The sequence below is a fragment of the Protomyctophum parallelum genome (assembly GCF_964188405.1).
Source record: "Protomyctophum parallelum genome assembly, chromosome: 15".
NCBI lineage: Eukaryota > Metazoa > Chordata > Actinopteri > Myctophiformes > Myctophidae > Protomyctophum > Protomyctophum parallelum.
The window spans coordinates 3,794,501-3,809,230 of NC_139710.1; the positions used below are offsets into that span (position 1 = coordinate 3,794,501).

Consider the following 14,730-nt stretch of genomic DNA (forward strand, 5'->3'; position numbering starts at 1 on the left):
GTAACAAAGCTTATTTGGGATGCATAGCAAGTGTTACCTACATTTGTATTCATCTTTAGGGCCCCAAATTACACCTTAGAAAGAGTGTCTATTTCACTCATTTATTTTATTTTTTATTTATTTCTTTGACTGGGAAGTCATATTTTGACGGCAGTAACTGCCTGTCACAATTTCATCCCCCTCCGTATCGAAGTATTGGACAGTATTAAATCCTTAGGGACCCAAATTGCACCTTAGAAAGCATGACCCCTGGAGTTCAGAGGCCCCTGGGCCCTATTGGCCTGCTCTGTAATCCAGCCCTGTAAGTGGACTGTGTTTGCACGACAACACTGTTTGATATGACAACACTGCCTGAGCCTGCATCTACTGTCATAATGTAGCCCCTTGACATTTAGACATGTCTGTTATTCCTTATTATTAGAATAGAATAGAAGATCATGCCTCACATTTAAAATGACTTTCGTAGATTTTCGGAGAAGCTGTATTTTCACAAGAAAATAAAGCTTCTCAGCATGCATGAACTCAAATGTAAGCCAGGTTATTGTCTTTGTGAAACGTTATCTTTGGGTTTCATGGTAGCAAAAAAGCAGAATAGATGCAACACAGTCAACACAGTACGTGTGAGAGCCTAAAGTAAATAATTTTTAGTCATATGAATTTGTCTAAGCAATTTTTTTCTTCTCATAACTTTCTTTTCATAACTTCTATACCTAACCATAAATATTATATTACAAATATATTTGTTTCTAAGCATACACATGCCTATACAATTCATCCCAAAGATGCATAGTTTATCTTCAGATCATGAGCAACGTATTTCTTATAACAACATATAAAACAACTATGCAACCCATTACCCAGACTCTTGTTTTTATTTCACTTCATGAATAGTTCAATGATTTTTAGCGAAAACCGGTGGTATGAAAACAATTCAGTATAATAGCTGAATACCAGAATTCTATTTTATTTTACAAACTATCCTTGATAACTATCGCAGTATAAGACTTACCTTATCAACAAGTCTGCAGTAATATTAACTCCCAGGTGCCACTGATTATATACAGAGGCTAGTGCTATAGATGTAGTGTTAGCTACAAGCAGGAAAAGGCATAAGGGCACAGTGGCAGGATCTGCCTCAAAATACTGTAGTCTATACTAGAGACATTTCTATTTGTTTATTTACACAACTGACAACAAGGAGAACTATGGGAGTGGCACCCACATTACTTAACATGAACCCTAGCATCCCTGCATGTGCATGTCAATAGGCTATACAAGCCTAGAGATGTAGAGAGTTTGTAGATCTGCTATTTTTGGCAAAGAGATTTGGTTGTGCAGCCCCCCCAAGGGGCATACAGAGAAGTTTGGGGGGCACTGGAAGCAATACCGTACTTTTTAAAGGTGCTCTTGAGTCTTGGGAGGGGGGGCACGGCAGTTTAATATAGCCTATACAAGTGCACATATTCTCTTAATTTCATCCTAGACTTCTTTTCATTAACTCTGCATTCAAATGCATGGTTTCTTGAATTGTGTGTAGTTGCACATGCAGCACAGGCCCCTGTCACAGTGGTGTGGGACTGGGATGTCAGGCCCTGTCACAGGGCCGTAACATATTACCATGGTAACATGACAGATAGGGCCTGTGGCAGGGCTATGACATTCAGTGCTGTGAGAGGGGGCTGATGTGACAGAGCATCCATTTACAACTCTTATTAGGGAAAGTTTTGGACCAATCTGGAATATAAATGCTTACCAATAGCTTTCTTCATACATGTTCATAAAGGTGTCTACTATCTCCTCTGAATTTGTTCCAACCCAACTCCTTTGGGATACTTTGTGACAGGTGCTGAAAGTTGGGGTACCATTCACAACATATGCAGTAATGCAGCCACAATTTTCACATTTTAATTCTGGTTAAAGTAGCATGTGACAGGTCAAACTAGGGTTTTTTCATGATTCTGAATCCATTGCAAGCATTTGTTTTGCACGAAAAACACTCCTTGGGCTAAAAACAGCCATAGCCACTTTTCCAAATGTGATGATCACATTTGTGATGATGATGGCTATGGCCGTTTTTAAACTTTTATTAAGGTTAATTTTTTTAATTGGGTGTGGGGGCGGAAAAGGGTAGCCTGGGTTCCAGCCTGATTCGCTGCGTTTGGTGGATTTTTTTGTCACTCGCTACAAAACAAATCCCCGGAACGCACCGAATCAGGCTGGAAACCAGGCTACGGAAAGAGACCTGGATATTGGATAAGGGGCAGCCTACTGGCCCAAAAATTGAGAAACACTGGTGTAGATAATAGATATAGACCCTATATGATACATATTGACCCCAATCACCCCATGCATCAATTACATAAAGTGAGTGGTTCCCAAACTTTCCATGCCAGATAGCCATAGCCTCCATGTGCCGTTTTGTGTTTGGTACATTCCAACAGGTTGCTGTTGATTGCATGTGGCCAGTAGTGGTCTTCTGATACAAACAGCACCCACAATGCACCCGTCTTGAAGACATGTAAATGCATCTACAGTATATAGCCTATTCCATGAAGCCAGTTTAAGAGATAAGCACCAAAATATTTGGACAAATATAATCTGTTAGGTTTGTCCACTCTCAAAGCAGACAAGTCAAGTAAGTGGCATAAAACTGTCAGCACAATAATGACACTAGTATCAGTTTTCACACTTTACTGATGTAAAGGCAAAAATATATGACATACATAATGTAGAAAGAATTTACTCTCTGTACTTCTACAGAACATACACCTAATACAAGTTCACAGTTCAGAGACATACAGAACAGAACATAAATCTAATACACCTCAAAAAGAGCACCAATAACAAACATTCAATCGATTAGACAATCCACACAAGACAGTTAAACAGTACACTGCTACATATAATTTGTCATATGATCAAAGCAAAACCAGACAAACAAGGTATGTATATACAGCACATCATGACATATCCCCATATTATGGTAGGTTTACGCTACTATTATGACACTTACACAGTCAAAAGAGAATATTGACAGTATAATTTCCATTGTTTGCAAAACAGTTTCTTATTCCAATGCATGAAAAAAGAGGCGATAGAGGACAATGGACATTCAAGAACACTAGACATTTTTATTGAAAATGATCCGACACGGTATAGCACAAAAAGTGCATATTATCCACTTACACCAACAAGAACTAATTACAGCAATAAGACTTAAAATAGAAATTTCAGAGCTTTGATTAAAGTATTCACATTTTCACAGCCTAAATATCATCAATTAAATACTCTACTGTATAACCATTGTTTCTTCAAGAGGTCTTTTAAGCACAATACATTGTCTTCACCGTGTGTGGCATACCACAAAAACCTTATCCACCAACATACACTTTTAGAAGAATACTAGAGATCTGTAAACTAATAGAATGGCAGCAACATGTTCCTCATCCTCTATTACCAAAAACAGGATTTCTCAGTTAACCAGATAACTTTAAATAGTTTATCATCTCAGATATCAATACAATTATCCCTATTATTATAATAATTACAAATTCACGAATGTCCTTATTATAATTATGCATAATGAAGTATCTATATTAAATGTTTATACAATTATCTATAATAACAATGGCTGAGCAATTCTATCACGTCTGATGGAATATGATGTTCAAATAATTAGTATATCTCCAAATTTGTAGTGTATTGCATATTGGGGAAATACACATGCAGCTTAAGAACACTGCCATTTTGAGTTGTCAGTTACATTTATCTCGACATCACTGAATTGCCTGCGATAGCTGAAAGACTGCCTCACTTGGCTATATGGTTAGATGTTGACATGACCATAACTATGATTTATTTCAGGCAATGTAATTAGATCACATTCAAGAATTACATTTTGCTTTAGAGCCTAGGGTAGACGGCCTAGTAATAGTTTAAGAGTGGCTGTAATGAAAAGGTCCAATTGACATATTCTACCACAGTGCAGCCTTGTGTCTACACTGAACCCCCTCCACTCAATACAAGTTAGATGAAATATTAAACTGTCAGTTCAGGACACTTGCCCCTTGCTGAATAGTTTCTGGTCTTAGATGTGTGAGTAAGGCACCAGCATGTACATCATTAGAAGGCCATCAATGTTGTCTTGGTAACTAACTAAGGCTGCACAATTTAATTGCAAAAGAAAAGTCAACTACAATATTTACTGCAATTTCCAAATGCGAGATGAGATGTATTATTTTTTAATACATTCGTTCATATGGGATCAACTGCATCCACATGTACATTTATGTGTCAGAATTGACAACTCAAATATGTTTTGAAAGATATCCCAATTAATTTTCTTTGACAATATTGTGCATCCCTCCTGATAACCAAATTATGTCACAGGTTTAACGGTTAACACCCAAACAGTGTTCATACACAAACTCAAAATATGTCAATGGACAGTAAAAAACATGTACTGTATTTGCTTTCATATGACAATTGATCACTGGCAAATGTGACTGCTGATGTGCCATGTAACGACAAAGTGAAAACGGTGCATAAATGTTTCCTTTTCACAGGTTGAATGAAATTCTGTGGCAGAGAAGCAAAAAATGAGTTTGAGTGCAGCGTGTTCTAGATGATTTAGTACAAAAACAGTTTTTCCTATGCAACAGTTAAAAACTTATTCAAGAAATGATTCTCAATAACAGTAACTTCAATATAAAAATGTGTGAGAGCAATGAGATGTCAAATACAAAAGGCAGGTGTATCCCAAACCTCAAACCTAGGACAGAACATGCATAAAGTAAGACTTGAGTAGTCATTATTGGTCCTAGCTAGGCACTTAGTTTGGATAGCATTAGCAACTCAAGCACACATACTCCTTAAAAGTACAAAATGGAGCACATCGTTCTCCCAAATGTACTTTTAAAGAAAATAGTTCAATAATAAAATAAAAATCATCTCATGGGTGCTTTGTACTGTATCAGTGCAACAAGAGATCTGCCCATGATTGGCTCAGAGATCCACAGATCATTGTCCGTATGCTCAGCAGCAACTACAAATACATAACATTTCTACCTTAAAAAAAAAAAACTCGAATCCTAGTGGATAAGTCCATCATTTCCCCACAAATGCATCACATGTGTAGTTCTTTTGGCTGAGATTCCCAACTTTGTTCAGTTAAAGCAGTGATGTCCATGGAGAGCTGAGTATATGAAGGCTTTAAATTCCAATCAAACACTACACCAGTTTGTTTCACAAATGAGCACACAACCAAGCAAAGTGGGGAAGTGATTTGTGAAATGTTGGCATTTGGTTGAAATGAATACCTGCATACACTTGACTGTCCACGAAATGTGTCTGGGCTAAAGCTACAGTAGGCTTAGTATTATTGAACTGCCCGTGAGAAAAACAAAAAAATAAACACACACCGAGAACTGTCACTCCGCCTGTGTTGTGTAGACTGTTGGGTCCATCTCTGCTCAATAGAAGCGTTTGCGGCTGTTCTCCTTCCAGCGGTTGTACACCATCAGGGCTATGGCCCCCAAGACACACAGGCCAACGATGGAGAAGAAGAGGGTGAAGAAGACCTGCACTCCACTCGTCTCTTCCTCCTCTACCTCTACTGCATGGCAAAAAGAAAAAAGGTCACAGATTTTGTGTTGGAATACAGGCCTGTTTAAAATGTGTAAAGAAGAGTAAGTTATCGTCCCAAACATTTCAGTTGCTAAAAGAAGATGAAGGAAAGAAAATAAGTCTACACATTCTGGGGGAAGATAACACCCTGAACACACCGGGAGCATTCATTTCGAGCGATTAATTAAATTAATCAAACTTCTGTTGTGTTTTGAGTACTTCCACACAGATACAGTGATGTGATCAGTTTTCAAGTTGAGGTTGATTTTTTACTGAGAAGAAAATAATCAACCTATATGATGCATTTTCTAATCGTTTAGTCGTCACGCTCCCGGCATGCAAGGACATTTAGTTTTAGTTAATGCTTTGGCAGAAAAGTGTTGTGCAACCTTTTACTTGACTGCACTTAAAGTCACACTGATGCTTGCCCAACACTTGATATTAACCATTTATGTCCTTTTTGAGTGTTTTGAAATAAAACAACACTGCTGACTCACAAAAATGTGGCTTAGTAGTTTGTACCTTGGAATGGTGTCATGTTTTCAACCATGGGGATAATGACATCCTCCTCTTCCTCCTCCTCTGGAGTCCTCTCCGCTGTCAGCTGGTATAGTTTCATGGAGATGAGGTCATGGTTATCTATGGGGAAACGCATCATTCTTCAGGCCACATGATGGTGCTCACAACACTAAATTATTTTACCTTGTAAAGTACTAGAACATAATATTCTCTGAGGATTGCCGAGTATATGGTGATGATGATGAAATAATGTTTTGTACTATATCCACCTGCCATTTTTCTTAGCACGCTTTATTCAATTCAGGGATGTCAGTTGAAAATAAGTTATATATATATATATATTATATATATACACACACACACACCCACACCGGGGTATATATATATAAAATAAAAATAAAAACACAATAGACTTCTTCTATACCCGACAGGTCTCCTGTGGCAGAGGATGCACCAAAATGGTAACCAAGAGGCAAGCGCAGGCCTGAGACATCAACACAATCCTTCCATTCCCGCTTGCCATCGATGTCGATCATTAGCTGGAGGACAGAACACAGAACAGCATGAAGGCTGGGTGATATGGAATCAAACATTTTGGATCAAGAACACTCAATATCAATATTGTGACAATAATATACTGTTAGCTTGCAGATCAGCTATATTCGCCATTTATTATATATTCGAAGGTTTGACAGATTCTTAAAGTACTAGAGCGGTGCCTGTTGGGCAGGGGCCTACTTGGAACGATGCAAGTTGGAAATGCATGCTCCATCCATTTATTATGTCTCTGTCCCTTTTATGCCCATATATGGAGTTATTTGTCAGGCATGCCCAAATATGGAGTCTATGCAGATGTAGAACATCAACGTGATGTCCGAACAGGCCAGCTGCATTTATAGACATAGGGGTGATCAGGTCCAGAGCCCGGGAAGAGGCTTTTGTGTTGGTTCTGGACAACGGTTCTTGAGTTATGTGGATTGAAGACGTACGTACATACACACGCATATACCTACAGAGACTTGGTGCATTCATAGATAGATATAATAAGGCTTTTAAATGATTAAGTAGCCGTGGTGGCATCAGCTGCTAAGATGACCATGCCATGGACACGGTGACGACATGGTGGTTGAATAACTAAAGGCAAATAAAAGGTGTATTCCCACCGTCAGGTGGTTTCTGTAGTATCGGAGGAGGAAGAAGGTGTCGTGGTTGACGTTGCGCACTAGAGCCATGCACCCGCCAAGCTCAGTGGTCCGTCCGTCCCGGCTGTGGTCATATTGCAGCGTTCCGTTCCCCAGCATCACTGATATGTATGGAAAACCCCTCTGTGAGAGACAGAGACAGGCAGAATGAAAACAGAGGCAGAAAAAAGGATTTATGAAGTGCAAAGGAGAGTGAGAGAAATATGGAGGAAGGAATGTTAAAATTGCCATAGTATTGGAAGCTTTATTTTAGGATTTCTCATTTTTACATTAATTAATTAATACTAAACTGCAGGCAATGTAATTACTTCTAGGTAATGGTGTTGGTTGACGAGGTAAATATTCCTCAAAATGGGTTAATATGGCACTGATGCTACCTGAGGTCCAGTGTACTTCTTCTGCATATCCAGTAGGTTTGCAAAGAAAAACAAATAGGAAACAACGACACTTAGTTCTCAAAAGGAAGATGACCCAATTTTCTACCTAGGGGACACTTTCACTTGTATTAAAGTGAGTTGAGTGAGTGTCGAGTGAGTGAGTAACCGTGCGTGCATGTGTGCGAGAGAGAGAGAGAGAGATGTGAAGAGAATGTCACCTCATGGTTCTTGTCTTGGTTTGGGTAGGTGTCCACAAAAACTCCAAGACCAGTAAACTGGTTCATGTTGCCAAACGCAGGACCTGCAAAAGACACAACCTTATAGACTCATAGAAAGACCAGAATAGCCTTGCTGTAGAAAGCAAAGCTAGTTCAACTGAAGGGCAGGGCTGTCTTAAACCTACATATTTGAATACGTTTCTGTCATTTATCCTTTACTCTATCCTCAGTATTTGTCATATTATATATGTATCATATTATCATATGTATATGAACTAAGCCTAAGGCACACGCATACTCCAGTTTTAGGTGAAAAGCTACTCCGCTGTGACGGTGGCAAGTAAAAACAGAGAAAAGTACGCTCAGGCTTTAAGAGTCTGTATAGTTTGATGAAAGCCTAAGAAATTATTTTACATAGACTATAATGCTCTTGCTCTCCACTTTGTTTTAGCATGAACCCGTTTCTCATTTTTTGGGAAGACTTTCCAACATACCTTTGTCACAATTTTGGTGATGCTAAGCTAGATTCAACTGTAAATGTAATACTACATGACTGAAACATCTGGCTCAGTAAACCATTTTAAAATCATGTTAGATTTTTGTAGTGTGTTTCTTTCTTTCTGTGCAATACAGAAATGCTCCCACCCCAAACAAAACACAAGGGTTATCAATGATATCTTGACATGCATCAAAACAATCTACGATAAAGACCTACCTACGTTCATGCGCTCTTTGGTGAACCAAAAAGCCATGCCATCTCCATTAAGGTTTTTCTTCCCTTGCCCATGGATTTTAAAGTGCACCTGCAGCTCCCAGTCCCTGATGTAACAAGGCTAGAAACACAGTGATTGAAGACGAGGTGGATTTAGTTTACAAGTTCTGGATATTGCTATACATGACTTTTCCAAAATGCTATAAAAAGATTTTTTTTTTTTTTTTTTTAAAGGTGTGGCAAGTGATATTCTTTGGTTACATCAAAAGGTTTTTTGTTTAAAAGGTTAAAGCACAATATTGTGATAGTAATCATTGCTATGGATTGGAATGTTTGTTCAGTAGCATGGGTCATGTGTGTCTCCAGCTCTTTGAATAAACAAATTGTCAGGTGGGTGGCAAATCTTCAGCCAAGCCTTATCAGCTTCAAATTTTATAGTGTTCCAGTTCCGATTTTGTCTGCTCATTTATTTGAGTCATCACTTCCAAATTCACTTGTTTGGGGTCTCTCCTGATGGGATAAAATTGGTATCCCAACCTGAAAATACATTTTCTGTTAATAAAGAGCTGGAGCTGAATATATCACTACTTGTCTAGTAATCACTTCAGAACCGTACTGTTCAAGATCAACATTTTTCCTCAACCACCTACCCTACAGTCTCTCACAGCTGGTCTTTCTTGTAAGCAGTAGAACATGCTTGACAGGTATGAGAAGCGTTGCATAATTACAGTGAAAATGTTAATGTCAGTTATGTAGCTTGATTTTGTGATGATGGTAATTAAACCGATGATTTTGGAGAACAATATTGCATGTGTGTGTATATATTTTTTTTTCTCAACAGCAGGTGTTCCAAATTACATATTCCAATGTGTCAATCTTCTTATTGTCTCGCTTACTGGTGGTGGAAAGTAAAATCTCAAACCAAGTACACATGATTGACTGTGTCCTGGATGTTGGTTTTATAAACTGTGGACCAGTTGTGCCATCCCCTGTAGCATCATAAAATCACAACAGTATTTGTGTTAAAGTACTGGTAAACACTGCTGTTCGCCTAAAATGCACTATTTATAGGGACTTCAGTGTACACTGAAAATATAATTGCCTATTTTGAGGGGCGTTAGCCGCTCCCATGTCCAGCTTTGAGTGTGAGGACGCATTGAAGGTGAGGACGCAAATTGTGATAGGCCGGATTGAGATAAGAGCACCAGTCACTTCACACAGGTGTGATTATTAGATACCGTGTAACATTTAAACCATGACCCGTCCCAGTCGTGTCAGTTGTACATTCAAATGTATTATTTAATAACCAATAAACCTACTTCTAGATGTCATGAATTGGCCTTGATGTTCTAGGTTGACAGGTTCTAATAATGATTTGCATTTAAACTTACAAAGCGGCTCCACACTGCTCCTTGCCTACTCTGTAGGTCTGGGGTTAGTCTCACATGTTCAGGGGTGATCATGGCAGTGCCCATCAAGTCCCAATGAGAAGAACTTGAGAAACCTACTCCTACAATAAAACATAAAAGCACTGTACGTTACACTTAAAGTAATTAAAAGTCAGTTATAGAGCACCGAAGTCTGACGTCAATATCGGTAGAGGGCGCAAATCCACGGGTTCATGTACTTTTTATTTGCATTGTAATCCCCATAGGGGGATTTTAGATCGCCTCATAAGAACTGTTTGAAAAATTAACAAATCACCCAGGCCGCTTCACTCATATGGATATGAAGAATCAACTGACTGAGAGAAAATGCTACTGTTACTGCTACTGAATTAGTTACATTTTCGCTGGAAACAGACTATCATATGAGTGACTGACTGTCGCAAACGATACAGACACCTCCCTGACAATAACGCAGACAGCTTGTTTATTTTTGGAGCACAATAGTAGACGATATTAAGATCACCTCAAGTTATTCTCCATAGAGAAATTACTTCCGTCAACCAGGGGAATCGAGGGGATGAGCGAGTGACGTCAGGACTTCGGCGCTCTATAGAGACTAGAGGGTTATCCTGCGAAAACAGTTCCGTCTCTAATCACAATGCAAAGTTTTGGCTTATAATAGCCTTGGTTTGGATCAAGACTATCAGATATATATTTTTTATCAAGTCTGAGTTTTGATTGAATATCGTTATGTATCCAATGCCAAAATCGATAAAATAAATGCACCCATCGATGTAGTCCAAAGATAATTTTCATGTTTTCGGGCGACGTTCCCCCGCCCACTTTCTGACTGTCGCCTGCTATCGCTTAGCCTGGGCTGCATTCCATTTCGGGTTTATGATCAGGATGGTAACTTTCATCATGTTGTAGTCAATGATTTGTAGTCATGCAAGAAACCACAAGGCGGAATCAGTACTATGAATGGGTACTTCTTATTCCGCCTTGTGGTTTCCGGTCTGATGACTACAAATCAGGGACTACAACATGACATAAATTACCATCCACTCCAGACCGGTTCACACGGCGATTTTGGAACACAGACCAGGCTTACCTCCGAGATGGAAAGCCTGGTGACGCGAGGTTAGCCATAGTTGCCGGGTTCCATAGACAAATAACGCACTTCCAGGTTAGATAATAATGTCAGACAATATTGTTGGCTGCTAGGAGCATCACAGAAAAAGTGAAACCAAGAGTCACAACAGGACAAGCCTTAATGTCAAGCCCTGTTGTATATTTTGCTTCCTATATGATGAATTCCTGTTCTGTTCTTTAACTACATAGAAGTGTCTATTTGTATGTCTCTAAATGTTTTGATGAATTGAACAATGTGGACCCTGTTGTAAACAAGTGTAATGCTTAATTGGGTCGTCCACTCACAGTTAACAGTCTTTGTATTGAGTTTGTGCTTGAAATGTACTGTAATTCTACAAACTGTTAATTATTTCAATCAATCTAATGCCAAAATCGATCAAATAATTACACCTATCGATAGTCTTGATCCAAGGCTAGGCTTGCAATACCTAAACGGCCAGCATAGACCAATTAATCTGTCACTTTTTTTTTAACTTTATTTGTGGTGATCTCACCGTCATGTATTATTGTGTAGTACAGTAGTATTAAACGGTATAAGTGCTGTATTGTGCAGTCTATGCCTGCCCTATAAAAGTATAATAAAGCCACCCTGTATGCCTGTCGGTGTCAGAATAAATGTTTATCATTTACCAATTAAGTTACTATTTGACATGAGTCATGACAAGAGTGTTGTTGGAATTGCTCCGTTCTAAAAGCATGAACCTTGTTGTACAGTGCTGTCAGCTTAATGTCAACTTTAATGACATTATGACGCTAGCTTCACTGGCTAACGTTAGTTACCTTGGTATGGCTTTGTCAGCGAATACTCCCTCTTCAAAAAGTCCTCGGTATCGTATGTTCTTCTTTCGTATCCATCGTCCGCCGACGACTGGCTGAGCATGGCACAAACAACGACAAACAAACATGTTAATTCACGAATGTTTCTAAAATTGAACATTAAATCTGAAATCAGCAAACTTCTTCTCCGACACAGTTTACACTTGATCATGGTGGCGGCCATTTTAGCCCTCCCACTTTAAGGAGTCCCCACGCCCACATGTATTATGAACTTGTGATTGTGTCCCGTTGCTATTGGTTTGCCTGTTTATCATTATGAATCATCAGATCAGTGACCTGGTTTCTGTGGTTATGGAGTTATTAACCACTTGGATCCCAGCCTCATCCATATTCTGGGGGAACATTAGCCAGCATATTCATTGTCAGAAAAATGTAGTCCAGGGAAGCCAGGGACAGTGTGATTCTGTGATTTATTTTCATATATTTTTTTAATGATACATTTTGGTGCAAATCCATGTCAAAATCTTTTCACGCCTTTATTTAAGAACAGCAATATAACTATATATAACTATATAAAAAAACAATTAAAGGTATATTCAGTGATTTCACTTAATTCAAATATCACTTATTTTTTTGTTTTGTTGTGATCGTCCCTACTATAGAGTGTGCTGGCCATATAAGGAGTTCCTCCCTGTCCCCAGTTAACCCCTGGGGGTCAAAAAACCTTAGGTTTCGTTTTTGACTCTCTATCCTGATTGGACGAAAAGCTGGGTCCCACAGCCAAAAACGAAACCTAAGGTTTTTTGAGTGAAATCACTGAATATACCTTTAAGCCATTCATTGAATGCCATTACAAATGGTTTTAAAATGTAAAATAGAGTGAGATTAGAAATCATAAAATGTGGGGGGAAAAGTACCTGGTTCTCCCCAAATGCTCAGTTGAACTAGCCTTACTAGCCTTTTATCTTTATGCCATGTCATGGCATGTTTTTGTCTGAGGGCTGAGGGGCATAATAATCATAGTATAATCAGATCATGTGATAAATATTTCAATTTGTTCTGTTTTAACCACTTTAACTCTATGGTTGACCTTCAGGGCTTTATGGTCAGGGTACTAAAGAATAATTTGTTTTTCAAAATAAAATTGAGAAAACAAGAAAATATCATGTTTTATTTTTAAACCTAAAATGAAACAACAGAACACAGGCCTGTTTTTCATTAGTCTGAATGTCTGTAAACATTGGAAATCAGCGCCTGTTTGTGCCCGTTTTCTGTTTGTGTCGGTTTAATTTATTTATTTTCTCTTGTAAACAGAACCAAATGAAGACAGAACACAGAAGCTGTGTTCCGTTCTTAAACATAAAATGACAAAAGAGAATACAGGCCTGTTTTTCGTTGTTCTAAATGTCTTTTAAAGGAGCATTCAGTGGGGGGACGCGCAACAGGCCAACAGTAGCACACACACCAAGGCCCCTCTCTATCCTGATTGGATGAAGGTTTGGCCACCTAGCCAAAAACGAAACCTAGGGTTTTTTGACCCCCAGGGAGGAACTCCTTATATGGTGAGCACACTCTATAGTAGGGAAGACTATCACAACAAAACAAAAAAAATAAGTTATATTTGAATTAAGTCAAATCACTGAATAGACCTTTAAAGTCTAAAACCGGCACCTGCTTTCTGCTTTCGTTTGAAGAACACTGAAGCTGTGTTCCGTTGTTCCATTATGCATCTGAATCAAGGAAACAGAACACTCAACCTGTGTTCCATAGTTCCATTATCCATCTGAATCAAGGAAACAGAACACTGAACCTGTGTTCTGTAGTTCCATTATGCATCTGAATCATGGAAACAGAACACTGAACCTGTGTTATGTAGTTCCATTATCCATCTGAATAAAGGAAAAAAACACTGAACCTGTGTTCTGTAGTTCCATTATGCATCTGAATCAAGGAAACAGAACACTGAACCTGTGTTCTGTAGTTCCATTATGAATCTGAATCAAGGAAACAGAACACTGAACCTGTGTTCTGTAGTTCCATTATGCATCTGAATCAAGGAAACAGAACACTGAACCTGTGTTCTGTAGTTCCATTATGCATCTGAATCAAGGAAACAGAACACTGAACCTGTGTTCTGAAGTTCCATTATGCATCTGAATCATGGAAACAGAACACTGAACCTGTGTTCTGTAGTTCCATTATGCATCTGAATCATGGAAACAGAACACTGAACCTGTGTTATGTAGTTCCATTATGCATCTGAATCAAGGAAACAGAACACCTGTGTTCTGTGGGGATCATACTTTGGTCCGACATACCATTGGTTCGAAGGAGCATTGGTCCGACTCGGGAATGGGATAGGGTTGGGGGTTAGGTTTAGGTGTGCTGCCCTGTGCTCGCGGTTATGGGTGAGGGTTTGGGGTAGGTAGTAGATCGGACCAATGGTATGTCGGACCAAAGTATAGTACCCGTGTTCTGTAGTTCCATTTTCCATCTGCACTGAAAGTCAAGTGTGACAGACAGCTTGTTTGTTTCATAGTCTGCTTTCATTCACATTCATTGCCTATGCAACCAATCAACCGGACGTGGCGGAGGACCTTCAAAATAAAGGTTGGCTAGTTTGTGTGATATATAGCACTATTTTGCCAATTCATTGGTTGCCTGTAGCTTCAGATGAAGCCAAAGTTAGCTTATAATATTTGTGTGATACTGTATATATAGTGTGTGTGTGTGTGTGTGTGTGTGTGTGTGTGTGTGTGT

At 38.9% G+C, this 14,730-nt stretch overlaps 1 protein-coding gene across 1 annotated transcript; it reads right to left on the bottom strand.

Annotated features, from left to right (window-relative positions):
- Nucleotides 1–3,107: 3,107 nt before the first annotated feature.
- LOC310872642 (VIP36-like protein) lies at nucleotides 3,108–12,188 on the bottom strand. Its single transcript, XM_083784684.1, has 8 exons — nucleotides 11,974–12,188; nucleotides 10,045–10,163; nucleotides 8,657–8,774; nucleotides 7,942–8,024; nucleotides 7,308–7,469; nucleotides 6,569–6,683; nucleotides 6,148–6,264; nucleotides 3,108–5,614 (listed from the first exon to the last, which is right to left on the bottom strand). Exons 1-8 carry the CDS (start codon nucleotides 12,179–12,181, stop codon nucleotides 5,472–5,474), a joined length of 1,065 nt encoding a protein of 354 aa, XP_083640810.1. The 5' UTR covers nucleotides 12,182–12,188; the 3' UTR covers nucleotides 3,108–5,471.
- Nucleotides 12,189–14,730: the final 2,542 nt, after the last annotated feature.